General features: G+C 39.0%; 2 protein-coding genes across 8 annotated transcripts in view; both read left to right on the forward strand.

Moving 5' to 3' along the window:
- Setdb2 (SET domain bifurcated histone lysine methyltransferase 2) overlaps nt 1-5,121 on the forward strand; it is a 44,283-nt gene extending 39,162 nt beyond the window's left edge. For 2 of the 4 annotated variants that reach the window (XM_076872711.1, XM_076872712.1), the window contains exons 13-14: nt 324-412; nt 1,274-3,749. In XM_076872711.1, coding sequence (XP_076728826.1) covers nt 324-412; nt 1,274-1,391 — 207 coding nt within the window. In that variant the 3' untranslated portion in view covers nt 1,392-3,749. Of the gene's footprint in view, nt 1-323; nt 413-1,273; nt 3,750-5,063 lie in introns of those variants that run through there. The other 2 variants (XM_076872713.1, XM_076872714.1) reach the window with 2 other exon arrangements.
- A 91-nt stretch (nt 5,122-5,212) lies between these two features.
- Phf11 (PHD finger protein 11) overlaps nt 5,213-27,892 on the forward strand; it is a 44,009-nt gene continuing 21,329 nt past the window's right edge. For 3 of the 4 annotated variants that reach the window (XR_013092894.1, XR_013092895.1, XM_076872725.1), the window contains exons 1-8: nt 5,213-5,351; nt 10,768-10,889; nt 16,100-16,207; nt 22,072-22,205; nt 24,502-24,551; nt 25,716-25,777; nt 26,868-26,934; nt 27,579-27,710. Coding sequence is in view for 2 of the 4 variants with exons in the window: in XM_076872725.1 (XP_076728840.1) it covers nt 5,258-5,351; nt 10,768-10,889; nt 16,100-16,207; nt 22,072-22,205; nt 24,502-24,551; nt 25,716-25,777; nt 26,868-26,934; nt 27,579-27,710 (769 nt within the window). In the remaining 2 variants the exon portion in view is untranslated. Of the gene's footprint in view, nt 5,352-5,557; nt 5,621-10,767; nt 10,890-16,099; nt 16,208-22,071; nt 22,206-24,501; nt 24,552-25,715; nt 25,778-26,867; nt 26,935-27,578; nt 27,711-27,892 lie in introns of those variants that run through there. The other variant, XM_076872726.1, reaches the window with a different exon arrangement.

Below are 27,892 nucleotides of genomic sequence, written 5' to 3' on the forward strand. Positions count from 1 at the left end.
TTTTTAAATATGAATTTGTTGAATCAAAAGATCAGTGCGTTTATAGTGATGATAAATATTGACAGATTACTCACTTTTTTGAGTACCATTTTGCATTTCTATCACCAGGATATCAGAATGTCAAAACAGGGCTTTTCTGCATGGGTTTCTATTAATAGTACTGTCATGAACTTTTAGTATTTTATATAGTAATATAGAAAAAAGAAAAAATCAGTGCGTTGCGTTGGAAACAGAATGGTATTCTAATAGTGCAAAACACAAGGTAGCAAACTTTGTGCTATATCTAATCTCTGTGTTTTTGTTTGTCTGTTTGTTTTTAACAGCATAGTTGTTGCCCAAATCTCTTGGTACAGAATGTTTTTGTAGAAACACGTGACAGAAATTTTCCATTGGTGGCATTCTTCACCAACAGGTTTGAAATTGATTTTGCTGATATGATTTAATTCTGAAATCATGATTTTAAAAATAACAATAGAAAATATATAAAGATGTGTAATATAGCCCCAAATATCTGGTATCCTGGAATATTCAATTATCCTAAACTCTTCCTAGTCAATAAAATTTTGAACACTTGAAATTTCTATTCTATTCTCACTTAGAATTAATTACTGATAGGTTTTAAGATCTCACCCAGTTCAGTTGAGGGAGATGAATGACAAAAAGTGCTATATCTTCTTCATCTTATAATTGTCCCCAATCTGTTACTTTACATAGGTTCACATTTGCAAAACACACTTCCTCCCTCATGGATACTAACAGATTCCTTCTTTCTTAGGATTTTAGTAGATTTCAAATAATCAAATAATCATTCTTTTCTTTTTTTTAATATTTTGTCTTAGTTGTAGTTGGACACAATACCTTGACTTTATTTATTTATTTTAATGTGGTACTGAGGATCGAACCCAGTGCCCCGCACATGCTAAGCGAGTGTTCTACCGCTGAGCCACAACCACACCCCCAATAATTGTTCTTAATAAAAGATCATTACTGGGGCTGGGATTGTGGCTCAGCGGTAGAGTGCTCGCCTAGCACATGTGAGGCCCTGGGTTCGATCCTCAGCAAAATAAATAAATAAGTAAATAAATACATATCTAACTACAACTAAAAAATAAATATTAAAAAAAATCATTCCTAACTGATGGGTGCTAGGGAGAGAAAATAGATCATATTATTGAGATGATTATTGATGTTAATGTGTAAATTGACATTCAATTTTGATTCATTTGATAGTTATTTAAGGTAGTTATGATTATTTTTCATTTCTACTTTCTAGGTATGTGAAAGCAAGAACAGAACTAACGTGGGATTATGGTTATGAAGCTGGGACTATGCCTGACAAAGAAATACACTGTCAATGTGGGGTTAATAAGTGTAGGAAAAAAATATTATAAATATGTAACTAATGCCTGTTCATGAAGTTAGATAAGGCTCAAATTGGAGCCCTGCAAAAGAATCCTCAGTCATCAGTGGAATTAATGTAGGTTGCTGTACACCAAGGTAATTCTCATTTTTTCTTTTTTGAGGATTCATATTGTATTTCTATTTTATTTGATTAAATTCCAGACTCAAAATAAGAACTTTTTCATATGCACAGGCTATCCTTGTTTTTACTGCTGTTCAACTTTACTTGAGTACAATGGAAATGTATATTTTATATGAAATATCACTGTATAATTTATAACTTATTTACAAATTGTATATTAAGAAAAAAAATAGAATTCAGTAGTTTCTAAGTTACTTTTTTAATCACTATTATTTAGTTTATACCTGCAAGGACCAAATTTCACATTTACTTACAAAATTGATGTTTAATTCCTGACACATCATTATAGGCTATAAGGTGGGCAACAGAACCTGAGAGATATGTGAGAACTAATTTTATACATAGTACTACCAAGGTGTGCAGTTTTTGTTTTTTACCCCCAATTCTCCCAAGTATTTTAATACTTGTTAAGAGAAACTATATCTGGCTCCATGAAACTGTCCCATCAATCATTTGGGGAGGAGAGACTCTTCAGTAAGTTAAGTTTCTGACAAACTCTTTGGTGTTTTTGTTTTTGGGGTTTTTTTGGTGTGGTACTAGGGATTGGACCCAAGGCCTTGTGCATAAGAGGCAAGCACTATACCAGCTGAGCTATATCCCCGGCCCTTGACAAATTCTTTGATTCAACTCTTTGAGATTAATCCTCTTTTCCAGTTTCCCTTCACTCCTTCAATGCAGACAAGATAAGAGGGAATAGAAACTTAGAGAAAATTGAATATTTTGTTCTAAAGAGAATAAAACTATAAGTAAAAGAAACCTTGAAACTAGAAGAAATTATCCTGGGCAAAATTTCACATCAAAAATATAACAAAATAACAATTTTGAGCTTCACAGTCTAAAACAGCCTCTTGGTATATCCTGGGCATGGCTGGTTGTTTTTGTAGAAAAAAGGGGAAGTTAACTACTTTGCTGTAGGCTAACCCTGATCATCTAGTGGAAAAGGGGACTGTGAAGCTCCAAGAATCAAAATTAATTTTATCCCTTACAGAAAAAGTACATTTAGCTCCTAGGAACTTCTCCTGAGAACCAGGTGGTACTATTAATTTGAAAAGGAGTAATTAAATGGAGACCGAGGCAGGAGGAACACAAGTTCAAGGCTAGACTAAGCAACTGGGTAAGACTCTGTCGGAAAATGAAAAAGGATTGAGATGTAGCTCAATGGTAAAGCTCCCCTGGGTTCAGTCCTCATTATGGGAGATAGTAAGGGATTTCTTTTTTGAGGGGTTTATGTCTTTTTGTTATGTTACTTGATTTGGGGTTTAGTTTGATTACCTTTCAAACAAATCTATTTTAAGTTGGGACCCAGTTTCTTAAAAATATTGAACCAGGGGCTGGGGATGTGGCTCAAGCGGTAGCTCGCTCGCCTGGAATGCGTGCGGCCCGGGTTCGATCCTCAGCACCACATACAAACAAAGATGTTGTGTCCACCAAAAACTAAAGAATAAAAAATATTAAAATTCTCTCTTTCTCTCTCTCCCCCTCCCTCTCTCACTCTCTCTTTAAAAAAAAAAAAAAAAAAAAAAAATTGAACCAGATGAAAATTGAACTTGGGAAACCAAGAACTAGGAAAAGTAGCCAAAAAATTAAAACCCAATTGTCTATAGACAGATGATTCAAGTTGAGAAATCTGTGTATTTACAATAAAGATGCAGGAATTTTAGGCAGAATGCTAAAATAAAGTGAGAAGTTTAGTCAAATATTTTTGTGCAGGAAATATTATAGATCAGCCAGTATTTCCTTAAGATCTGCTTTAGGAGTCCATCTAACATTCATAAACCTGAAGTATTCTATCAGTTTTATTCTCTTTGAGAAGTTTCTCCAAAAATTGTGATCTGCTTCATTCTCGATTATTTTACAATTAGCATCTCACTTCAGTACCCTAGAGATTTGCTTTGTCTCCCATGTCAGATCTGTTTCTAGTTTCCCTTTCCTTAGTCTACTCTTTTATGTTGGTGAAGCATAGCCTTCAATAGCTTGTTATTTTTATTCTTTGGACTCGGGATTGAACCCAGGTACACTTTACCACTGAACTATATCGCCAGCCCTTTTTATTTTTTATTTTTGAAAAAGGTTTCACCAAGTTGCCCCAAACTTGCAGTCCTCCTGCCTCAACCTCCTAGGTATCTGGGATTATAGACACATGCCAGTACACCTGACACAAGTAACTTTTGAAAAAGATAAGAATTAAATGTTTTGAGACTCTGCACATTTGAAATGTCATTATTTTACTTTCTTGATTGCTATTTCCGGCAGGGTATAGAATTTTTACCTCTCTTGAAGTTATAGGATTAATTTTGTCCCAGTGTTTGTCTCTGATCAGAGTCCATTTTCATCCTTCTACTGGTGTTTGATGAGATCTTTTCATCTTAAAACCTTGTTTTTCAGTACAGAAACCATTTCTTGAAGGCTTTCTCATCTCTTTTTGGAATTCCTGTTACCAAAATGTTAGATCTCCAGTATTGGTTCTCTGTTTTTCTTTCTACTGTTCTCTTTATTTCCAGCTCTGTCTTCCTGCTTTACCTTCTAGGAACTTAACTTACTCTTCAGTACCCTAGAAGGTACCTAGAAGGTACTGAAGAGTACTTTTGATTTTTATGGTCTCATTTTTAATTTGTAAGAATTCTTTTTTTCTTTTAATATTCTTTATAACATCCTGTATTGGCCCATGTTGCAGTATTTTATATTTTTTTGTGTGTGCATATACATACATATACATGCATTCATATGTCTTATTTTTTTCTTACATATTCTCTGTCCTCTCAGCTTTGTTTATTTTCCTTTGTATGTTTGTTTTGTCCCTTAACATTATAGGGCTTTCTTCAGAGTTAAGAGAACATTGCAGTCTGAAAGAGAGAGAAAAGGTTCCTGGATTGCTTTACCATGCCTCAGCTGTTTTGCTGAGAAATCCTGTGGGCTCAAAGGTTTTCTTTTCTGCCTGGCAAGGCATACTTTTCTATCTTCCTGTGGGAAAAGCCAAAAAAAAAAAAAAAATCGTGTGCCTAGGGTCTGCTTATTTCCTATTTGCAACACCTCTGCCCCCAACCCCCGTGACATTATTGTATAATACATTCATACTTGTCAAGACTGTCCAAATTACATTTTTTGTTACCCCAATTATGCATTTGCAGCTTAGAAACCTTCACCAAGTTCAAGACCTGCAGAAGTTTTCCTTTAGTTCTGCAGCAAATTAATTTTTATGCTTCTATCAATTTTAAGTTATAATTTAATATATGTATTTATGTTGTGTACACGTATATTTATTATATGCACTGAAAACCTCGTCTTGTGTGGTGCTCTGTATCCAGTGGGTGCTAAATAAAGGCTTGCTCCTGGCAACTGGATTTAGGGTCGGTTAATTCTGCGTTGGTTTAAGATAGGGCTATTTAGGCCAAATGGTGTTTCAGAAGAACCTCAGAACAGCTGAGCTGGGGCCGTGGGAGGTGGGGTAGGGGCGCTGGCATATGTCATCTTTTCTGGGGTTTTGTTGTTATTTGTTTGGGTTTTGTTGTTATTGTTGTAGTTTAACCTACCAAAATAACCATTAGACCTGGAAAACTGCGAGAGACACCCCTCCCCATAGCCAACCTGGGTCTTCGGCTCGAGCTTTCCCTACGGCGGCTCCGGGGAGTTAAGGAAGCGACGGCGCCGCTGGGACTTCCGGGAGCGCGCCCAAGGGCCACTGCCGACAGGCTGCCGGACCCGCAGACTGCGGCCATGGCCCACGCATCCCCGCCCCGGGCCGAGTCCGTGCGCCGAGCCGGCGGCCCCGAGGTGCACCCCATGCAGGACGTGCTGCCCTTCCCCACCGGTGAGTACCGTGCGGGCGGCCGGGCCGGGGCTGCCTTGCAGCCGCGCAGGGACCCGAGTCCCTTCTCGGCCTGCTCAGGGACCCGCGGGACGAACTTGCCCTGCACTCGCGCTCGCTTGCTCAGCGGGTCCAGGGAGAAGGGGAGGGCGGCGTGCGGCCACTTGCGGTGGCTTTGATTCTCCTTTTGGCCTGCTGACATTTCACTGGGGAGCAGTGGACCAGGTGCTCCTGGCTCTGATTCACTGACTGCAAGCGACTGAAACTCCCAAGTGAGATTCCACCCACAGGTAAAACCCTGCTGCAGGAGAGCTGCCCTGCTGCGGGGAAGCTGGAGTAAACAGGCCGCAGGGAAGGGACGCTACGGCAGCTGAGTCTCAGGAAGCGGCTGGGAAAGACCTAGAGGACGTGACTGGACACCATTTCCTTTGCTCCAGTCCTCCTGGGCCCTCTTCCCTTAAACACTTGTAGCGCTCCTGCGATTTGCCAGGCTCAGGACTAGTCATAAGGACATAAAGACGAGCTAGGCAGTCCCTACTCCAGAGGATGTTAAGAGGCAACTTTAGTTAGAAGTAGTCAGCACCACAGAGGCACAAATGAGGGGCCCCTAACTTCTCCTGATGTCCAAAGAAAGCTTTTTAAAGACGGGGATGCCTGGTCTTAACTTTCTAAAGGATAAGAATCAGCCATAAGTGGAAAAGGCAAATGCAGGCAGAGAGGAGGACACAAGTAAGAGCATCAAAACATAAAACAAATGGCAACCATAAGCCAACCAGTTGACTGTTTCATTCAACTAATACGTATGTATATGGACTGCAAAATGAGAAAACAGAGAGATGATGTTCTTTTCTGACATCTTCCCCAAACTCCAGGATTTTAAACCAATTTCCATGTCTGCAGTGATCTCAAACTGACTACATCCTTAAGAGAATTTGTCTTCCCTACACTGCAAACTTGTTCAGTCCCCAGCTTTCCTCATCCCATTCATCCAGTTGCTCAGGTCAGAAACCTTAGTGGTATCCTTAGCACCTTTCCTTTTTCCCCATACCCCATCCAACCCATCAGTTAGCCAATTACTTCTATCTTCAAAATCTGTTTCATGCCTGATTACTTCTTAAACACTTCCATTACTCCATCCACGCCCAGGCTGCCGTTGTCTCCTCTCTGGACTACTGGGCTCCCGTTTTCTCTTCTAGCCTTTCATACAAGCAGGCCTGTAGAGCAAGGCACTTTTCCTGTTCTAGTTGTCTCCCATTACAGCTCACCCCATGTTCTTTTCTGATTTGACTTTACCCATCTTGATGATTGCCACCCCCTGCTGCCTTGTGTGTCCAGTAAGCTACCAAATCTGCTTCAGTATCCTTATATTTGCTGTTCCCTCAGTAAGGAAAATTCATCCACATATTGTCCCATTTTCATTTTCCCACCACACTTAAATGTCTGCCTATTCCCTGAACCTTGCCTGCCCATCTTGTCTAAAATGCACTCCTTGACTACTGATTACCTCTTCCTACTCTTTCTCTATGGACTTACCACTGTCTGGAGGGGGAAATTTTATTTAATGTCTTTCTTTGCCACTGGAATTTAAGTTCCGAGAAAGTTGATAAACTAAATCTTTTCTATATTCTTAGTGCCTAGAACTATTTGCTTTGTAGTATAGGGCATAGTAAGTCCTCATCAAATATTTGTCAAAAGAATGAAAGGGCTTGTTTATAACACTAAGGAATTTGGCTTCTGCTTTGTTGGTGATGAGAAAATGTGTGCAGATAGACACTTTATTTTTTATAGAGCTGGGGATCAAACCCAGAACCTCATACATGCTAGGCAAGTGCTACACCCTCAATCTCAGATTATACATTTTAGATAAATCACTCTGTCAGTAACAGGAGGATTGGAGCACAGTCGTGACAGAGAAAGCAGAGGCAAGGACATGAGCTTATCAGAATGGACTCAGAAAACAGCAGGCAAGGTACATCTTCCACACTTGCACCAGAACAGCACACACATGAGTGTGCACACAAGTCATGGGAATTTAAGTGTTAGTCAAGACTTGCTGACTGCAGATAGTACAAACACAGTGTAATTTAAGCAAAAAAAAAAAAAAAAAAATGCTGTTTAGTAAGAAGCTGTTCTGGGCTGCCCTTCTGCTGAGCATCCTGAAAGTCTGAGATGGCCTGGTGATAAATCAGGATTTGCAGTTAGTTAAAAGTCAAGAATTCAACCACAAAGACTTCAGCAGGAAGCATAGACAGCGTCAAACCCCCAGAACACAGATGCTGTAGCATTTTTCAGAAAGGGCCCCAAACTAGGGCAACAATATAACCATATAACAATATATCCTACTAGAAGGGGTTTTTAAATGAATGTTAAAGGTTAGTAGATCTCATTCCATCTGTTTCCTTTATTCTTAAGTGGCAGAATGTGTTCCTTGGCCACCTACCTGGCTACACCCAGATTCTGCCTGGTGGTGGATTGCCCTTCTCTGATGGGCTTAAGACCAGCTCTAGGTAGAGGAGCATTGATTGGGGAGGATAGGCCTATAGAAGTTGAAGCCTTAGCAAGCTGTTCCCAGGTATGGTGGGCCTGCAGGTTGCTGGAGAGTCTGGCGCATTGCTGTGATTTGAGTTTCTTATAATTTTTCTGCAGCTTCATTCTGTAGACCCTTTCTTACTGATCAGTTCCATATTTGAGAACTCTGAAATCCTATAATCTTGTCGGGTCAATCTGTTGAGTCCACAGGCTTGCTAAATCTGCTAGGATGACTCTGGGGGGCTCTGCTGATCTTCATGGTTCTTAGCCTCAGCTACTAATAGAGACCAATGGGCTGGTCCCTAAAAACCCAAACACCCATGACACACCTATAGGTATCCAATCTATCTGAATCTACATGGTTCCTGAGTTCAGATGGCTAAGGGACCAAGTTGTCTAAATGTACTTGGTCCAGAAGTTCCAAATAATGTACATAGAGAGTTAAGATAGTGAAGGATTGCCTGCCTATGTAAGAGCCCCCAAAGTGACAGACTCCCCCAATTACATCCTTCCTCCAGTCTAGAAGAATAAATGAACCAGAAGAGCTAAAATCTTTTAGGAAATGTGATATAGGGGTAGTTGAGCAGAAAAATGCCACTTGAGTTTATTCATTGTTGCTGCAGACACACTCCAGGTCAGTTCATAGCAGTGTGGTGACCACCTCTGTATTCTCACATGCTGGGGTCCTAGGAGCCCAAATACTTAGGAATGCAGATCAGATGGGGCACAGAGCCCCCAGAGTGAGTGCTGGAGGCCCTGCTTAGGTATCAGCCCATGCAACACACCTGTCTGCAGGTGACCTTCAGCTGTGCACAGAAAAGAGGACCTTTAATTAAAGTGTTCAATTCTTATACAATAAGGAGTAGGTGCATAGTCTGTCAGACAACTGTTTTTTTTAATATTTTTAGATGTCCCTTGTAGATGGACACCATACCTTTATTTTATTTATTTTTAAGTAGTGCTGAGGATCGAACCCAGTGCCTCATACGTGTTAGGCAAGCACTCTACCACTGAGCTACAGCCCCAGCTTCTGTTAGTCAGTTTCCGGCTGTGACAAAATACCCAAGAAAAACAAAGGAGGAAGGGTTTATTTTGGCTCATGGTTTCAGAGAGTTTCAATCCTTGGTGAGCTGGCTCCTTTGTTTTAGGCTTGAGGCAAGGCAGTAACATCATGCTGGAAGGGTCCAACTAAGGAAAGCTTCTCAGCTCATGGCAGGCAGACAGGAAGAGGAGAGAGCAAATACATAAGAAATGGATCTGGGACAAGATATACCCTTCTAGGGCATACCCCCAGTGGCCTACTTCCTCCAACCAGGCCCCATCTCCTTTAGTGAGATGTGAAAATACAGAGGTGGTCACCACACTGCTATGAACTGACCTGGAGTGTGTCTGCAGCACCAATGATTAAACTCGAGGTAAGACTCACGGGCTCTTACAGTGGCTTTTTTCTGCTCAATTACAATCACATGTCCTCACCTTCCAATAATCCATTCAGTTATGAACCCATCAATGAATTAATCCATTGATTAAATCAGAGCCATTATGTCCCAGCTACTTCCCAAAAGTCTCACCCCTGAACCTTGCTGAATTGGGGACCAAGCCTGCCTTCACCACACAAGCCTTTGGGAGACATTCTAGATCCAAACTATAACAGAGTGTCACATATTATTGTGGGAAACATGATAGTCTAGGGAATTTTAGCACTAATAATGTAACTGCCTGACACTGTCTTTTTGAAGCCTGTGCTTTGTAAGTTTTTTGGTTTTAGTTTCAGTTTTGGGTTCTTTTGGCAGGGAGGAGCTAGTGTTAGGGATTGAACCAGGGATGCTGTACCACTGAGTTATATTACCAGCCTTTTTTCTTTTCATTTTGAGACAGAATCTCATTAAATTGCCCAGGCTGACCTTGAACTTTGTGTTCCTCCTGCCTCATCCTCCTGAGTTGCTGGGATTACATGCATGCCCCACTGTACTCATCTTAAAAGCAGTTTTCTACTTAGAAAAAACAAAGGAATAAGAGGATGAGAATCTGCAAGAAGCAAGACAAATTGTCTCATGCTTGTGGCCAAAATAATAGCAAATTAACAAATTAGAGAAACTTGCCTCTTAACTGACTCTAGTCGGAATCTTCCCAACAACTGGCTCTTTGCTTCCTCTCTCTGCCTCTTCCCTTCTCTTCCCAGCTTTTTCCCCTTAGTTGTTTTTCTTTTCCTCTCCTAAAAAAACTGACCTACCTTTATGTCTCTTTCCCGACTAATCATAATGTTGAATTAAAGCACACAAAGTTACATAACTCATTTGCTTTTTTAATTCCCCCAGAATTTGTTTTTGAATGTAGTATGATATTAGAGGTATGATTTGTGTTTTGTTATGGATAGTTAACCAGAGCACGGTTTCCTGAATACATCCTTGTTGTTGATTTGTAATGACAGTCATTATTATTGAAAGCTGGCTATGGGCAAGGCAATGTTTTGAGAACTTTGCTTCTGCTTAATTTCATGGTTGTGTTTCTCAAATGAAGATTTTCCTAATTTTTAGACATTTTAAATGAATTTTTTTTTCTTTAGCCCATTTAAATATATATAAAATAAGTTGGGGCTGGGGCTGGGGCTTAGCAGTAGAGCGCTCGCCTAGCACGTGTGAGACACTAGGTTCGATCCTCAGCACCACATAAAAATAAATAAAATAAAGGTATTGTGTCCAACTACAACTAAAAAATATTTAAAAAAAAAAAATAAGTTACTTTTCCCTTTGGGTCCCCAATTTTTTGTCTCTGGGGGAGTTGAGACTATAAAAATAAGGACCCGGCCTTCTACTTTAAGACTGGAGGAAGATGTGTCCAGATGACGAAATTCTACTTTTCCATTTCTCACCAGGGATGTTACTTATAGGTATCTTTCAGGTTGCAGAAAAGATGGAAAAAAGGACATGTGCACTCTGCCCCAAAGATCTCGAGTATAGTGTCCTCTACTTTGCACAATCAGAGAATATAGCTGCTCATGAATGTTGTTTGGTAAGTTACTTGAAAACTTACGTGAAACTACATGAGTCGTTTTGGGACTGGACATACCAGAATAGATAAATGGTGCTGAATAGATAAATGGTGCTTTGAATACAAGGACTAAGGAGGAGTTGGCCATTGGGCTTTTAAGTGAAGATTGTGGCACATAGTTTTCTAACTTTAAAGGGTTTCAGATCTTATTATCTTATGATTACATTTAATTTTATTTATTTATAACTTGTCAAACACACGAAGAGAACTATGATGAAGAAGCTTCTTCAAAGATAGTTTAATGAAGCCAGGCACAGTGATGCATGCCTATAAGGCCATCAACTTGGGAAGCTGAGGCAGGAGAATCTAGTTTGAGGCTAGCCTGGGCAGTGTAGTGGGAGGAGACCCTGTCGCAAAATGAAAATTTTAAAAAGGGGCTGGAGGTGTAGCTTGGTGCTAACGCACTCCTGGGTTCAATCCCCAGTAAAACACATACACACACACAAAAAAAAAAAAAACTTAATGAAAGATTTCAACTATAACAGACATCTGTAGACCTTCCACCCAGATATAATTTTGTTTTAGATTTATCCATGGTGCTAAACATAGTTGTAAGTCTTTCATTTTAAATAGTGTTTCATTGTGTGACCACTGTTCACCTGTGAATGGGCATTTAGGTTTTGCCGGTTTTCTTTCTATGACTAACAATTATCTAGGTCTCCTCATACATGTGAGAATTCTCTGTCTAGGGAATATAGCTAAGAGTGGAGTTGCTGGGGAACAGAGAAGTGGTGTTTTCACTTCACTAAATTTGCCAAATTACTCTCCAAAGACATTGTAGCAAATTTGACTTCCACTGTTGTTTCAGAGTATTTTTCTCTTCATCCTTACCAGTACTTCATATTATGAGGTTGTCATTTCCCCCCCCTCAATTCACATGAAATGGTATCTTTAAAAAAAAAAAAAAATTTAGTTATAGATGGACACAATACTTTCATCTTATTTTTTTTTTTTTAATGTGATATCGGGGATCAAACCCAGTGCCTCATGCATGCTAGGCAAGCACTTTACCACTGAGCCACAACCCCATCCTGAAATAGTATCTCTCTTGCACTCCCTCATTCCTGGGGATTGCATTATCAATTCTCCTGCTTATGGTCCATTGTATTTTCTATATCTGTGCATTGGGTGTTGGTAGGCTTTATGTTTTATCTTTGAGATGTTGTTTTTGCTTATATGTATTCATTAAAAATAGTAAAGCTTTATTATTTGTTATTTAATTTTATTTATGGCATTTTCTGTCAGAAGTTCATAATTCAGTTAAAGTCATAATTATTTTCCTTTATAGAATTGGTGAGTTTTTTTTAACCAAAGAAATTGTTTTCTGCTAAGATTCTTTTTTCCCCATAAGTTTTTAAATCTTGCTTTTCTTATTAGTTTCTTAATTTTACTGAAATATTATTATTACATAAAGTAGAAATTAATTTTATTTTTCCATATAATTGACAATTTTTCTCTCCATTCTGTCTGTTTTGTGGTTCTGGGGATTGAACCCATTATGATAAGTAAGCACTCCACCACCAAGTTACACCAGCTGTCATACCACCATTCATTTTTCACACCAGTTGTCATACCACCATTCGTGAATAATGTTTATCTTCTATTTTTTTATTTTAAGTAAAAACAACATCTCAAAGAAATGATAACTGTTGTTTAGTATGTGTGTGGTAATGTTTTGGGAGCTTTACCTACATTGAAATGTTAATCCTCACTGCAACCATTACTCTTCCTAAGCTAAAGATGAAACATCTGAGGCACTGAGAGATTGTCACTTTCCCAAGGTCCCACAACTGTAAATGACAGCCAAAATTCTCAAGAGTCTAATTCTAGAACTTTTACACTTACCCAGGATGCTGGCAGTATCAAATCTCATTTGCAAGGATCTGTTTCTGTTGCTATTGCTGAGCTGATGGCAACAGTTTTAATTATTATGGCTTTATCATGAGTCTTGGCTCTTAACTGGGCACAGTGGTGCATGCCTACAATCCCAGCTATTTTCGAGACTGAGACAGGAAGATAATAAGTTTGAGGCCAACCTGGGCAACTTAGTGATATCTTGTCTCAAAATTTAAAGGACTGAGGATCTACTTCATTGAAGGCTATGGGGTTCAATCCCTGGTACCTCAAAGAAAAATAAAATAAGCCTTGGCTCTTATTTTGGTGCTTTGAACTTTGAGATTTTTTTTCTCAGATTTCACAAAGACTCCCATTGGAATTTTGATTAGAGTTGTATTTAATTTATAGATGAATTTGGGTAAAATTAGATCCTTCATAATATGAATCTTTCTATCCATTAATAGGATCTCTCTCAGAATGGGGTTGTAACTCAGTGGTAGAGTACTTGCCTAGCATGTGTGAGGCACTAGGTTCAATTCTCAGCACCACATCTAAATAAATAAATTAAAGATCCATCAACAACTAAAAAAAAAAGTATTTAAAAAAAATAGGGTCTGTCTCTTCAATTTAGGCCTTTTATGAGTTTCAAAATTGTTCGGTAATTTTTGAAGTTTGTCGTGGTGGCACATGCCCATAGTCCTGTCTCAAAAACAAAAACAGTATAGTATTTCATCTAATTACAAATCATTATTTTAGATGCTGTATGCAATCTAGAGATGATTTCAAGTATATGGGAGGATATACATAAGTCATATGCAAATATTGCACCATTTTATATAAGAGACTTTGCACTGGAAGATTTTGGTATCTAATTGAGGTTAAGTCCTGGAATTATTCCCCAGAGGATATTGAGGGATGACAGTATTTTTTCCTTTTTATATTTCATTGTATCAATATGTCCCAATTTGTTATCTGTTCACCTATTGATAGACATATGTATTATTTCTAGTTTGAGACTATTATGATAATACGTCTTCATGTGGAAATGATGCTTTTATTTCTTTTGACTAAATATCTAGCAGTAGAATTGCTGTGTCATAAAATAAGTGTGCTTTTGACTTCAAAAGTTATTGTTTTAGAGCCAGGCAAGGTGGTGTATGCTTGTCCCAGCTACTTGGGAGATTGAGGCAAGAGCATTGCTTCAGACCACAAGTTTGAGAAGAGCCTGGGCAACATAGGGAGACCTGGGCTGGGGCTGGGGCTCAGCGGTAGAGTGCTTGCCTAGCATACATGAGGCGCTAGGTTTGATCCCCAGCACCACATAAAAATAAAAAATAAAGATTTTTTTTTTTTTTAGAGAGAACTTTTTAATATTTATCTTTTAGTATTTGGCGGACACCACATCTTTGTTTGTATGTGGTGCTGAGGATCGAACCCGGGCCGCACGCATGCCAGGTGAGCGCGCTACCGCTTGAGCCACATCCCCAGCCCAAAAAAATAAAGATATTGTGTCCACCTATAACTAAAAAATAAATATATTAAAAAAAAAAAAACATAGGAAGACCCTATCTCAAAAAGAATAGAAAAGGAAAATTGAGGGCTAGGAATAGATAGCTCAGTGGTAGAATACTTGCTTACAATACAAAAGGCCCTGAGTTTGGTAACAAAAAAAGTTATCATTTTACACATCTACCAACAATGTCTATGAGTTTCATTTGTTCCACATCTTCATCCATAGTTGGTCTTGTCTTTTCTTTTTTTTTTTTTTTTGTACTGAGGATTTAACTCAGGCACTTTACCACTGAGCCACATCCCCAGCCCTTTTTAATTTTTATTTATTTTTTAGATGTTTTTATTTGTTCTTTTAAATTATACATGACAGTAGAATATATTTTGAAATATCCTTTTTTATTTTTTATTTTGAGACAGGGTCTCACTAAGTTGCTGAAGCTGGCTTTGAACTTGTAATCCTCCTGTGTCAGCCTCCCAAGCCACTGGGATTTACTGGCATGTGCCACTGGCAACACTTGATATTATTAGTTTTTTAAAATTGGGGCCAGTCTGTTGGGCATAGAGTGATATCTTGTGGTTTTAATTTGCCTGAGAGCTAATAATATTGGGCATCTTTTCATGTGCTTAATTCACTATTCACTGAATCTTCTATGAAGTATCTGTTCAAATCTCGCCCTTTTTTGGTGGTACTGGGGATGGAGCCCAGCAACTAGGGCCTTGTACATGTTAAACAAGTGTTCTACCACGGAGTGACAGCCCCATCCTTGCCCATTGTTAATTTGTCTTATTATTGAGTTTTAAGTTTTTTCTTTATGAGTGTACGTTGTCAGCTAGATGTATTTTAGCCAGGTATGGTGTGGTGGTGGATTATGCCTATAATCCCAGCAATTTGGGAAGCTGAGGCAAGAGGATCACAGGTTCAAGGCCAGCCTCAACAATTTAGCAATGCTCTCAGCAACTTGGTGAGACCCTGTCTGAAAATAAAAAATAAGGGCTGGAGGTGCTTAGTTGTAAAGTGCCCCTGAGTTAAGTTCCCAGTACCAACAACAAAACAAAGGTGTATTGTAAATACATCTCAGTCTCTGGCATGTCTTTTTATTTTCTCAGCAATATTTTTCAAAGAGCAAGAAGTTTTTGATTAAGTCCAATTTATTAAATTTTTTTTATGGCTTCTGCTTTTTGTAAGAAATCTTTGCCTATGCCAGTGCCACAAAAATTTTTCTCTTATGTTTTTTATGCCCTTTGTTATTTGAATATATGTGACATATTGATCTTCAATTGAGAAAGTAGGTTGGACTCTTTTAATTCAAATGACCCACAGAAATTTGAGCCAGCCTAAACATGAAAACATTTGTAACGAGATTACAGGGCATTTCAAGGCTCCTGAAGGCCAAGATGCAGGCAGGTCGAAGAAGTAAGAGCTGGGAAGCCACCAGGAGTATCCTTTCTCATGTCCTTGTTTCTGTTTTTATTTCTCTGCATACTGAATCGTGTTGCTTTCACTATAGCTCAGAGCCTACGCCACACTCCAAGGATAGAGAATCTGGTCCAACTTGGCATCAGGGCCCACCCAGGTCCAATTAGCCAGTGGGAGTCAGAGTTACGTAATATAAAACTTGCCTGGGGTGCAGGATCACACCCAGAGCAGCAGGGTGGCTTGTGGTGTGCTTATAACCCCGAAAAGTGGTCACTATTCTACCCTCTAATCCATCTTCCACTCCTGGTGAGTGTTTCTTAGTACCGTTTTCTGGCCTGTAGCTTTCAATACTACTTTATGTATACTGGTTTTTTGTTTGTTTGTTTGTTTGTTTTCCTATCTGCAGCTATATTCTTCAGCCCTTGTGGAATGTGAGGATCATGATCCACATAATTGTGATAGAAATTTTGATGTGGAATCAGTAAAGAAAGAAATCCAGAGAGGAAGAAAGTTGGTAAGTAGAAATGATTTTATTATTCACACAGGATGACCATACTCTTGGGGTTGCATGCAAAACAAAGTGATTTAATTGATAACTAGAGATAGATAAGCATTTTAGAGAGCTGAAGAAGTTTAATGATTTTTTTTTAATATTTTTTCTTTTGTTGCAGATGGACACAATGACTTTATTTTTTTAATTTTGTTTTTTGTAGTTGTAGATGGACAGAATGCCTTTTATTTTATTTATTTTTATGTGGTTCTAAGGATCGAACCCAGGGCCTCACATGTGCCAGGCAAGTGTTCCTCCACTGAGCTACACCCCAGCCCCAGCCCCAATGACTTTATTTTATGTATTTATTTTTATGTGGTGCTGAGGATTGAATCTAGTACCTCATACGTATTAGGCGAGCACTCTATCACTGAGCCACAACCCCAGCCCGGAAGATTAGTATTTTAAAATAAACTACCAGGCTGCATTAGTATAGTAGATATGAATTAGAATGTTTTTGGCTGTAAGTAGAAGAAACCCTGGTTCAGACTGGCTTTAACAAGGAGGATGCTTAACCAGAGAAAATACCAACCTTAGTACATCAATGATGTCATCAGGGGCCCATTTTCTTCCCCCTGCCTTCCTGGTCCCCAGCATCAACTTGTCCCTTTCTGGCTGTAGGATGGCTGCATGTAGTACCTGGAACATCATACTTTTTTGTTTATATCCAGCAAAAGAGAAAGCTCATCCTCACACATGGAATAAGAAGCCTCTGGAATTCTAATTTGATCTTAAACTGTCTTTCTGCATCAGTTGCCAGGGGCAGCCATAACTTATCAGGATCTACCCTTGGTGCCAAAGTCATCAGGGGGCTATCTGGGAAGGACAGAATGCTGAGGGGTTCTCCTCCTGGGTCCATTAGGCCCACAGACTTCCTGTGAAAGGCACTCACAGCTTAGCAAGCAAGATAGTAAGTATGAGTGCCTCACAACCTTCCACAATCATGGTAAGATTAATGACAAAGAACCAACATTTATTCTTTGTAAAATGTCAACATCAGCAACGTCCTGCAAGTAAGCGTTACATACATTGTTCTTTGAAAACTCCCAGCTCAGACCTAATGATGCCCATTTTGTAAACAGAAGAAATGGAAAGTCCAGAGTGAAGAGAGAACAGTCTAGATGGAATTTGACAAATTATGCTTTCTCAGCTTACATAACACTAGCAGATCCTAAAACAAGGCATAAAAACAGAGTGTATGGATCCTGCCCTGGGTGTTTATAGGAGATTGGATACTGGTATATAATTCATGTTGATAAAGTGATAGGGAGGCCACTGGAGTCCATTCAAGGACTTTGGGAGTGATAAATTGAGTGAGTAGATATTCCTCTAATTAGAAAGTAACTGAAAGATTATTTTTGTGCTCTTTGTTAGTGGATTTCAGTGGAGTCAATTGGGTAGATTTAAGGAAACCCACCATTAGATTCTATAGATTGTCTACGTATGAAGGAAAAACCCAGGCTGAAGAATGAGGGCAGCTGACTAAAGGCGTAATATGCAGAAGGATTGGGTATACCTGGGGGGTTTTGCAGACTTTGGGATGCAAGTGGAGGATAAAGGAGAGAGGAGTGCAGTCACCTGAGGTCAAGGTTGGGCAGCATTAGTACAGAGTAAGTGCCTTGACTGGGTAGAATCTTCCCTACAGCTGGCCTTCTGGACCCCCGTCCTAGTGTATGGTGGAGAGGTAAAAAGAAAGATGGGCAGGGAATTCCAAGAGAGGGAACAGGATGTACCGAAGTATGGAGAAGGCAGTTTGCAAAACTATAAGCATGTGATTCCATGGTATTTATTCTCTTTACTGAACCCCTGGATTTCTGTAAAGTGTGCCATAAGTCATAAAATTGTTCCCTTGTTAAATAATGAATCTATACTGAGTTTTCACCAAAGTAAGTAATGTTGCAACAAACATCTTTGCATATATATCCTTGTGTGCTTGCTTGAGCATTTCTGTAGTGCAGACTCCTAGAAATGACACTGCTCAGTCAGAATTTCCTGTAAAAATGTTGAACTGTGGGCTGGGGCTCAGTGGCACAGCGCTTGCCTCACACATGTGAGGCACAGGATTTGATCTTCAGCACCACATAAAAATGAATACACAAATAAAAGATATTGTGTCCATGTATAACTAAAAAATATATATATTAAAAAAAAAGAACTGTGCTGACAAACCATCCCCTGGGAAAGGTTGTACTGATTTATACTTCTTTGTATAGTGGATGAAAGAAGGCCTCTTATTCCATGTGTGGGGATGACCTTTCTGTTGCTGGATATGAACTGACAAAATGGTCAAAGAAAGTTTGACAAAATGAGTGTCACTATTCTTATTTTTGCCAAGTATAGAAAACTTCATTTCACAGGTCCCTGGTCACTGGAGAGATTGAACATTATTTCTCTTCGGGCCTCTCATTACTCTCCCCTGACAGTTCTTCCTTTTGCAATCTGTGGCCACACCTCATCACCATGGTCTACTTCTGCAGTGTCTTCCAGACCCCAACCACGCTCTCCCACCACCCCCCTGCACCACTTCTTTGTTGACCTGGTAAAGTCCCATCCTTGCGTAAACCTGTCTGTTGTCTGCATAAACCTAGTAGCACCAGCACTTGAGCAGTTGAAGAGATGGAGAAAACCCACAAATATAGTGACTGACTTAGATTCATGGCTGCAAACATCAGAAGGTTCCTCATCATTTCGCTTGTATGTTTGCTTCACCCTCCACCCTCTATATTTCCTGTTTCACATCCTGTCATCTCTCTTTAAAACCTCACCCTGCTCCAACCTCCCAACCCCAAGTTGACAATTTCCCAGTTGTCCACACCCTGTGTCTTGAAGTACCTTTTTTTTTTTTTTTTTGGGTGGGGTGGGGGGGGGCAGGAATGGAACCAGGAATTGAACCCAGGGGTACTTAACCACTGAGCCACATGCCCAGCCCTTTTTATTTTTTATTTTGAGACAGGATCTCACTAAGTTGCCTAGGGCCTTGCTAGGTTGCTGAGGCTGGCCTAGAACTTGTGATCCTTCTGCTTCAGCCTCCCGAATGCTGGGATTACAGGCATGCACCATTGCACCACTTTTCAGGCTACTTCTCCCCTCATGCCCTGGCTGTGTATCTCCAGCCCTGTCCCCTCACTAGAATTCCAGTCTACTAACCTGACACATTTCCATAGATAACAAAAGCATCTTATATTAAGTTGGCTGATAACACAATCCACCCCATCCAAATCTATTCCTTCTTCACCACAGTAAGTAGCACCGCGATTCATCCATTACCCAAAGCAGAAGTCTAAGAATGATCTCTCCCTCATCACATCCCTGCACAACATCAAGCCCATTAGCATTAGCAATCCTCCTAGACATACTGCACTGTCTACCCACTTCTGTCTTGGCATCATTAATCCACTGAAATCACTGGTCTAGCTCTCTCAAAGGTCGCTGAAGATTGCTGATACCCTGATTTCTTCCTGCTATCCTACCCGGCTCATTCTCCATACAGCAGATTGATCTCTTAAAAATACTGGTCAGTTTATGTTCCCCTTAAACAAAGATAAAATTACTTTGCTGTACTCTGGCTTGTAAGCCCTCCATGACCCTGCCCTTATGAGACTCTCCCCTGGCCCACTCACCTGCTGTATCAAGAGGCCTTCCTCTTGCCTTTCTGGTGAGCTTGCCCATTAGGAGGCTCATTCTTGCCACAAGGATGAAGGGCCTCTGCTTAGACTATCTTTCTCCCTGCTTTCTTGCAGGCCAGGAGCTCTTATTATTCCAACCTTCTCTATCACCACCTTAGGTGATACTTTACTGACCACCCAATCTGAAGTAGGGACCCAATGACACTGTCATTTTTTTTTATTTTAGTTAGATACAATGCATAAACCCTTCTATGAGGTGTTTTTATATTTTTGTTTGGGGGTTTTTGCAGTGCCAGGGATCTAACCCTTTCACATGCTAGGCAGGCACTCCAGTACTCTACCACTGAGCTATATCCCCATTCCACCATGAGATGTTTTTAAATTTGCTTTATTTAATCATTGTACCCCCTCCTCACTAGAATATACACTTCATGGGGACAGGTACCTTCTACTTAGTCCACTGTCTTACCCCTTATCCTTCAACAATGTCTGCCACAGCAGAGCTACAATAAATACTGTACATCTGCAAAGACTTTAAGCAAATGAATGTTTATTGCCATTTGTATTTCTTTTGGGATTTGCCTGTTACCATTTTCCTGTGGATTATCTTAACCCTGTATCTAATATTCTTCGAACATTTTTTTGTTGGTGCTGGTTTTTTGGGTTTTTTTTGGTACTAAGGATTGAAACCAGGGTTCTCTACCACTGCTCCACATCCCCAGCCCTTTTTATTTTTTGAGTAGGGACTTGCTAGTTACTTAGGGCCTTGCTAAATTGCTGGGGTCAGCTTTGAACTTTGAATTCTCCTGCCTGAGGCTCCCGAGCCACTGGGATTACAGGCATGAACCACTGCATCTGGCTGCAAACATTTTTCTTTCCATCTTTTTCCTTGTCTTAAATTTTTCAAATAGTATATGTCGCCATAAATATGAAAGTTTAAATTTTTTATATAGTCAGATCTGTCTTTTTCTTTGTGGCTTCTGGGTTTTCTACCTTCCTTAGATAGCCTTCCTTTACCACACATCATCCTTTTTTTCTTTCCCCTTTATTTCCTAATTTGCTTTCATAATTAGAGTTTTAATCCACTTAAAATTTATTTGGGAGAGTTTTTGGTCCCCCCAATTAAATTTTCATTCTTTTATGGTCTGACTTGGAATCCTACCTTTTATCTTAATCTTATTTCTCACCTACATTTGAACTTTTTTTTTTTTATTTTTTAATATTTATTTTTTAGTTATCGGTGGACACATCTTTGCTTGCACATGGTGCTGAGAATCGAACCCAGGCCGCACGCATGCCAGGCGAGCGCGCTACCACTTGAGCCACATCCCCAGCCCTGAACTGTCTTTATTTACACGTTTGCTTGTGCTGATGTTGGGGAATTGTGTGAGCCATCTGTTTTGCAAGATGGTCTTACTGGGCCACCAGTCATTCAGCCAGAAAATGATCCTAATCAGCCTTGGTCATAGCTGGATTCCCTAAACCACTCAGGTTTCGGGGGCCACACAGTGTCTGCCTAACCATGTCTACACCACCTTCAATAAAATACCAGATTGAGAAATAAAAGCAAGGGATCAGATAAGCTAAACTAAGAAAAACATGGCTCAATTGGGGTTTTTGGTTTGTTTTTTTGGGGGGAAGCTCTACTACATAGATTCCAAAGAAGTTTCCTTTATTTTATCTCACATTATCCTCAATAGCAACCCTATAGACAGTTAATGTAACCCCAGACAGGAATCTAAGAGAAGTGACTGGCTCTTATTGAACTTGGATCCTCTTGCCTCAGCCTCATGACTACCTGGGATTCCAGGCAGGCCGCCAGGAGCTGCTCTTGTCTCGGGTTCCTATACCCTTCAGGACCAGTAGCCTCCTCGAGCTGGATAAATTTGCCAATTCTGATTTTTGGAAATCTCTTTTAAAAAGGCATTGATTTTTGAAAGAAAAAGCATTTTCTGCTTTTAATGGGATCATTATGGAACGGTCCAGGCCAAGCATTCACTAGTTGAGGTTTTGCTAAAATTTTCAAGTGAGCAGCCAAATGTAAATAGTATCTAATGTTTGTAAGAAGGATGAAACTTTACCAGTGATGTCCAGGATAAAAATATAAGACTGCTAGCTTAAATAACATCTAATGATATTTTTAAATTTTAACAAAGATTATGAAAAACTAGATCTTATTTAGTAAAACCTATTCTTCTGTAGAAATGCACGTTGTGTCGTGAAAGAGGAGCCACCGTGGGATGTGACTTAAAAACTTGTGCCAAGAACTACCACTTTTTCTGTGCCAGAAAGGACAACGCATTTCCACAGGCTGATGGAGCTCGAGGGATTTATAAGTATTTAACACAACAGTTTTAAACCTACGTTTGGGGGATTGGGATAGGAATAGGAAAATTAAGACAGAGACTTTAAAAGCTAAATTTATATAACTGATTTTCAAATGACAAGACAGGGGGATACCCAGTTGGGAACTAAACTTTATAACACCTTTTCTCAGTATCACAGAAAAACAATACAAGGTTTAGTTTTGCTTTTATAAGTTTCCCTGCAAACTGTCCTTCCTGGTAAAAAGCATCACTTGTGATAGTGACATGAGTGGCCTAAAGGGAAGCAGGAAATAGGGACCAGTTCAAAGCTGTTCTTTTCTGACACAGGAAGTAGTTTTTTACTTATATAGCCACAGGCTCATCAGTTGATGTCTCCAGTCTTGTATGTGGAATAAATGTAATTTCCACTGTTATACTAGTAAATAGCTACCTGTTCTGAGTAATAGGATTGGTGTTATGAGAGCATTTTTTTAAAGTTTTTGTAAGATTTGTTCATAAAGTGATTTTTTTAAAAAATGCTACTCAGATCTGAGTAGGATCCCCTTACCTAAGTGTCCCAGGCACTTTTATTAACTTATTTAATAACCACTTTTTGCCACGCAAACTCAAAGTGCTATACTAATGTTATGTCAGTCAGTCCAGGGAGGTAGCCACTATTATCCCTATTTACAGATAAAGCCCGGGGCCACTTAGGAACTTTCCTTGGGTCACACAGTTGATAAGTGGCAGAGCTGGTGTCAGGGATCCTGAGTCCCTTGCTCTTTACCACACCAGTTCATCTTCAGATTTAGGGGCCATATCTTCTAAAACAATGTGGGTAAGCCTGCCATTGAAAGAAGTTTCCAAAATAATTTTAAATGAGTCTGAGCAAGTTACATTTGTCACTTGAGACATTAGGACTGTACTTTTTATTTTTTTAGTTATAGATGGATACAATATCTTATTAATTTATGTGGTGTAGGGATTAAACCCAGTGCCCCAGTGGTAGAGGCAAGTGCTCTACCACTAAGCCACAGCCCCTGTACTTTTTTTTTTTAAGTATTTTTTTTTAATTGTAGATGGACACAATACCTTTATTTTTATGTGGTGTTGAGGATCGAACCCAGTGCCTCACACATGCTAGGCAAGCACTGAACCATTGAGCCACAACCTCAGACATACATATATATATAATTTTTTTTTTTTTTTTTTAATTTAGAGACAGAGTCTCACTGAGTTGCCAGGTGCCTCACTAAATTGCTCAGGCTGGCTTTGAAATCACAATCCTCCTGAGCCACTGGTTAACAGCATGTGCTACAGCCCAGCTTAACTTTGTACTTTTTTTTTTAATATTCAATTTGCTAAGAAACTCAGGTTGTGCTCAGATTTCACTTTTTTTTTTAAATCTTTACAAAGGGCCCATTTTATATAACTTTTTTACAAAGACTTTGAACATAAGATCAAAACAAAAGTAATTGAAGTCATGACTCTCTTAAGAAGTTGGGGAAAACTCACTGAGTTTATATTAGAGCTAATGAATTAAGTCAATGAAAAATGTGCTTGGAAGAAACTTGAGTGAGGGGCTAGCTGGGTATTGCTGGGAAGGTGGCATAGAGGAGGTGGGACCTGGTGGAAGATGGGAGGAAGCACAGCATCCTGACCATCAGCCTCAATAGGAAAAGAAGGGAGAAGTAGCTGCAACTGAGACAGAAGAAATGCAGGAAGAAAACAGGATCTGCACAGTTCTCACTTCATCTCTAGTAGGTTAGATATAAGATCTGGAAATCTGCCATTAATTTTTCATAAATTAATGTGTGCACTTTTGTGCTATTGTTGAAAATCAAGCTTTGTGTAGTCTCGTGGAAATTTCATAAGATTTTGGATCTTTAGGTATCTTTGTATAGTCAAATACCCCCTAACCACTGAGTATGAAACAGTACTGTTCAAAGACTTCAACTACTCCTTCAGAGAACATAATCTTTTTAAGATTCAGAGGGCAGAGAAGATATCTAACAGACTCATCCGCACTTGATGTGGGTTAATTTTACACTGGTTTAGCATTTCTCTTAACAGTTAACAGTGAAGGGGCTCAGAGGTAGAGCACTTGCCTAGCATGCTTAAGGCACTGGGTTCAATCCTCAGTACCACATAAAAATAAGATACTGTGTCCATGTATAACTAGAAAATAAATATTTTAAAAAGTTAACACTTAAAGAGTAGCAATTATGAAAATTTAGTACCTTTTTAAATCACAAGGAAATTGACATTGTATTTGAAAACTGTTTATTAAAAGATTTAATGATTCTTTGGAATTGCATATTTTCAGGGTGTTATGCCAACATCATGCTCCCAGATCACCAACCAATGCTCAGAGTGGTAAGTCTCTACAATCTCAGTATTGTGGGGTTAAAGAAAACCAAACATTTATGTAAGACATGGAATAGTCATTTACTTGCTTCACTGAATTAAAATACAAATTTTTGAGTCAAAATTGTACATACATACCTATAAAATTTGTCAGTTTCTCTGTGCACAATGTGATATGACATTGAATCCAGGCTTGCTCTACCACTGAACTATATCTCCAGCCTTTAAGACAGGGTCTTACTGAGTTGACCTTACTGAGTTGCTTAGGGCCTCACTAAGTTGTTGAAGCTAGCCTTGAACTTTGATCCTAAGAGATTGCTCTTAATCAGTGTTTACTGACAGAGAACAGTAAGTTTTAAAAAACATAATGTGGGGCTGGGATTGTGGCTCAGTGGTAGAACGCTTGTCTCACCTGTGTGTGGCTCTGGGTTCGATCCTCAGCACTACACTGTAAAGTAAAATTACTGATTCAAAGAATATAAACAAACTCTGGATAACTTGTGGCTACTTATCTTCCATAGAGATTATATCTGTGGTACAGTTACCCAAATCACTGCAAATATTGTATATTAAACATTTTTATCAGTCTGATATGTGAAAACTTTTTACTTTGTATATCTTTTCACCATTTTTTTTCTTACTCAATACCTTTATTCCATTCACTTTTATGTGGTGCTGAGGATCGAACCCAGGGCCCCACGCATGCTAGGCGAGTGCTCTACCGCTGAGCCACTATCCCAACCCTTCACCAGTTGTTTTCTATGATCTACTTTATTCACTTTTCTATTCAGTGATTCTGCTTCCTGAAGAGTTCTCCATATACCAGTTTTACTACTCAGTTATTTCCTTTTCATATTCATTAAGATCATTTTATATTTTAAAAATTAGCCCTTTAAGGGTTGGGTTTGTGGCTCAGAGGTAGAGTGTTCGCCTGGCATGTGTGAGGCACTGGGTTTGATCCTCAGCACCACATAAAAATAAAATAAAGACATTGTGTCCACCTATAACTAAAAAATAAATATTTAAAAAAGCCCTTTTTTCTGTATGTTGAAAATGCTTAGTCTGTTTGCTGGATCTTTTGACTTTGTAATAACTTCTGGCTTTTCCGAATTTTATGTTATGTAGTCAATCTTTTCCTTTATGTATTCCAACTTAAGTGATTTATATTTTTAGCTGATGGAGTAAAAAGAAAACGAGGAAGGAAGAAAAGACTCCCAACAGGCATTCATGTACCGGTAATTTGACTTAAATTTTCTTACAGCTTTAAATTTCTTTAAACAATGTCCTTATTTAAACCATTCTGAATTTCAGGTGAAATGTACTTTCCAACTCACTGGAATAGACAGCAGCTTCCTTTGAGTTGTCTGACTAGATAAACCTGAGATTGCGCCTGAGGATGCCCTTTTGGGAAGAATCCCTTATTCAGAAAGCTTTTAGATAATTCTTAATGATGAAATTAGTAAGGAGAAGCTGGAAGTTCTGAAGGAGACATTATTCCCACAGCTTCTAACACCAGGTTAGAACATCTGACTATAGAGTGCTTAGGTCCTTACATGAGCTGAAGATATAGCTGAGCACTGGTACAGTCAATATTTCCCAGCTACATGATCCAATATAACCTTGTTTGTAATTCTCATAATTTTCTAGACTATAAAGTATATGAAATACTTACAGGATTTTAACTAGTATTAACATCAGCTCATATAAGCCAAATTAATATGAGCCAGCAGCCTCTACTACTTGCTATTATTCAAGAGGTGTTTCTCAAGCTGGTGAGGTGGCTTGCCTGTAGTCCCAGCTACTCAGGAGGTTGAGACGGGAAAATTACTTGCACCCAGGAGCTCAAGGTCAGCTTGGGCAACATAACTATCTCAAAAAACAAATGTTTCTCCCCCAGCCTCAGAAACTTAGCAAGACCCATCTCAAAAAAATCAAAAAAGGCTGGGGACGAGACTCAGTGGTTAAGGGCCCCTGGGTTCTAACCCCAATACCAAACACACACACACACACACACACATTTCTCAAATACCTTGTTTTATAAGTAAAATATCTACACATGAAGGGCTGAGGTTGTAGCTCAGTGGTAGAGTGTTCACCTAACACATGTGAGGTACTGGATTCAATCCTCAGCACCATATGAAAAATAAAAAAGGTATTGTGTCCATCTACAACTAAAATAACTTTTTTTAAAAAAATCTACATAAGAATATAAGGCATGTATAATTAAATGCATTTTCCCATTAAAATGCATTTAATTATACACAGTGGATTGGCTTTTATGTATTAAATGCCAACAGTACAATCTTGATTTTTCTCTCCCTTTAGCAACCCGAGATGACAACGTTCAATAGATTCATAAAACCAATGAAAGAAAAGAACAGCGGCTACCCAGGTTTGTGCTCAGCGACAGCTTAACACAGTCTCCAGTACTTGTAAAAATGTTGACTCTTCGGTATTTCAGCCGTTTAGTCCATTAGCACCCCACCATGTAAATAAGTTGGGTTGGATTGGGCGTTGCTTCTCAGTATGAGGATATACTTCCTAATAAAGAAGCTAGTCTTGCCTGAGCTCAGAACCCAGTAATGTGCCACCCCACACACTATTTCTTATAAAATAAGGAGTTTTGTAGATGAACGGCTGGGGTTGTAGCTCAGAGGTGGAGCGCTTGCCTAGCATGTGTGAGGCACTGGGTTCGATTCTCAGCACTGTGTATAAATAAGTAAAATAAAGATCCATTGACAACTTAAAAAAATCATTGGCTAGTAAGGAAAGTGACATAGTAATTGACAAAAAAAAAAAAAAGGGCAGGTTGTCATCTCCAGGATTTGAAGCTAAATTTTAGAAATTCTTCTTAATTTATATAGTTATTATAAGCAAAGTTTTCTTTTATAACACTTCATTCACTGATAAAGGTGTTGTGTGTTATTTACTAATTATGTTCATCAGTCACTAGACAAAGTTTGAAGAAGTAACCATAAAGTGGTATGATTAGCTGCCCTTTAAGACCATTACTTATAATAATGTTTTCCTTATTAGATGCAATTGTGAAAACACCTTTTCTTAAGAAATGTAAGGAAGCAGGACTTCTTAATGACTTATTTGAAGAAATATTAGATAAACTTCATTTGATTCAAGAAAGACTCATGGATGAAACTACTTCAGAATCAGGTACTAAATTTCCCAGTACAGAGACTTTTCACAGACCTAGATGTAAAACAGACGAAATAAGGAAAAAAACATTTTCCCTTTGCATTAATAAAAATTGTTGTGTATAAGGTCTGCTATCTATTATAAATCAAAAGAATGTAGATAAACTCAGTAGTTTAATTCAAATGCCCTAACAGTTGTGA

Source organism: Callospermophilus lateralis, chromosome 12 (genome assembly GCF_048772815.1).
Source record: "Callospermophilus lateralis isolate mCalLat2 chromosome 12, mCalLat2.hap1, whole genome shotgun sequence".
Lineage (NCBI taxonomy): Eukaryota > Metazoa > Chordata > Mammalia > Rodentia > Sciuridae > Callospermophilus > Callospermophilus lateralis.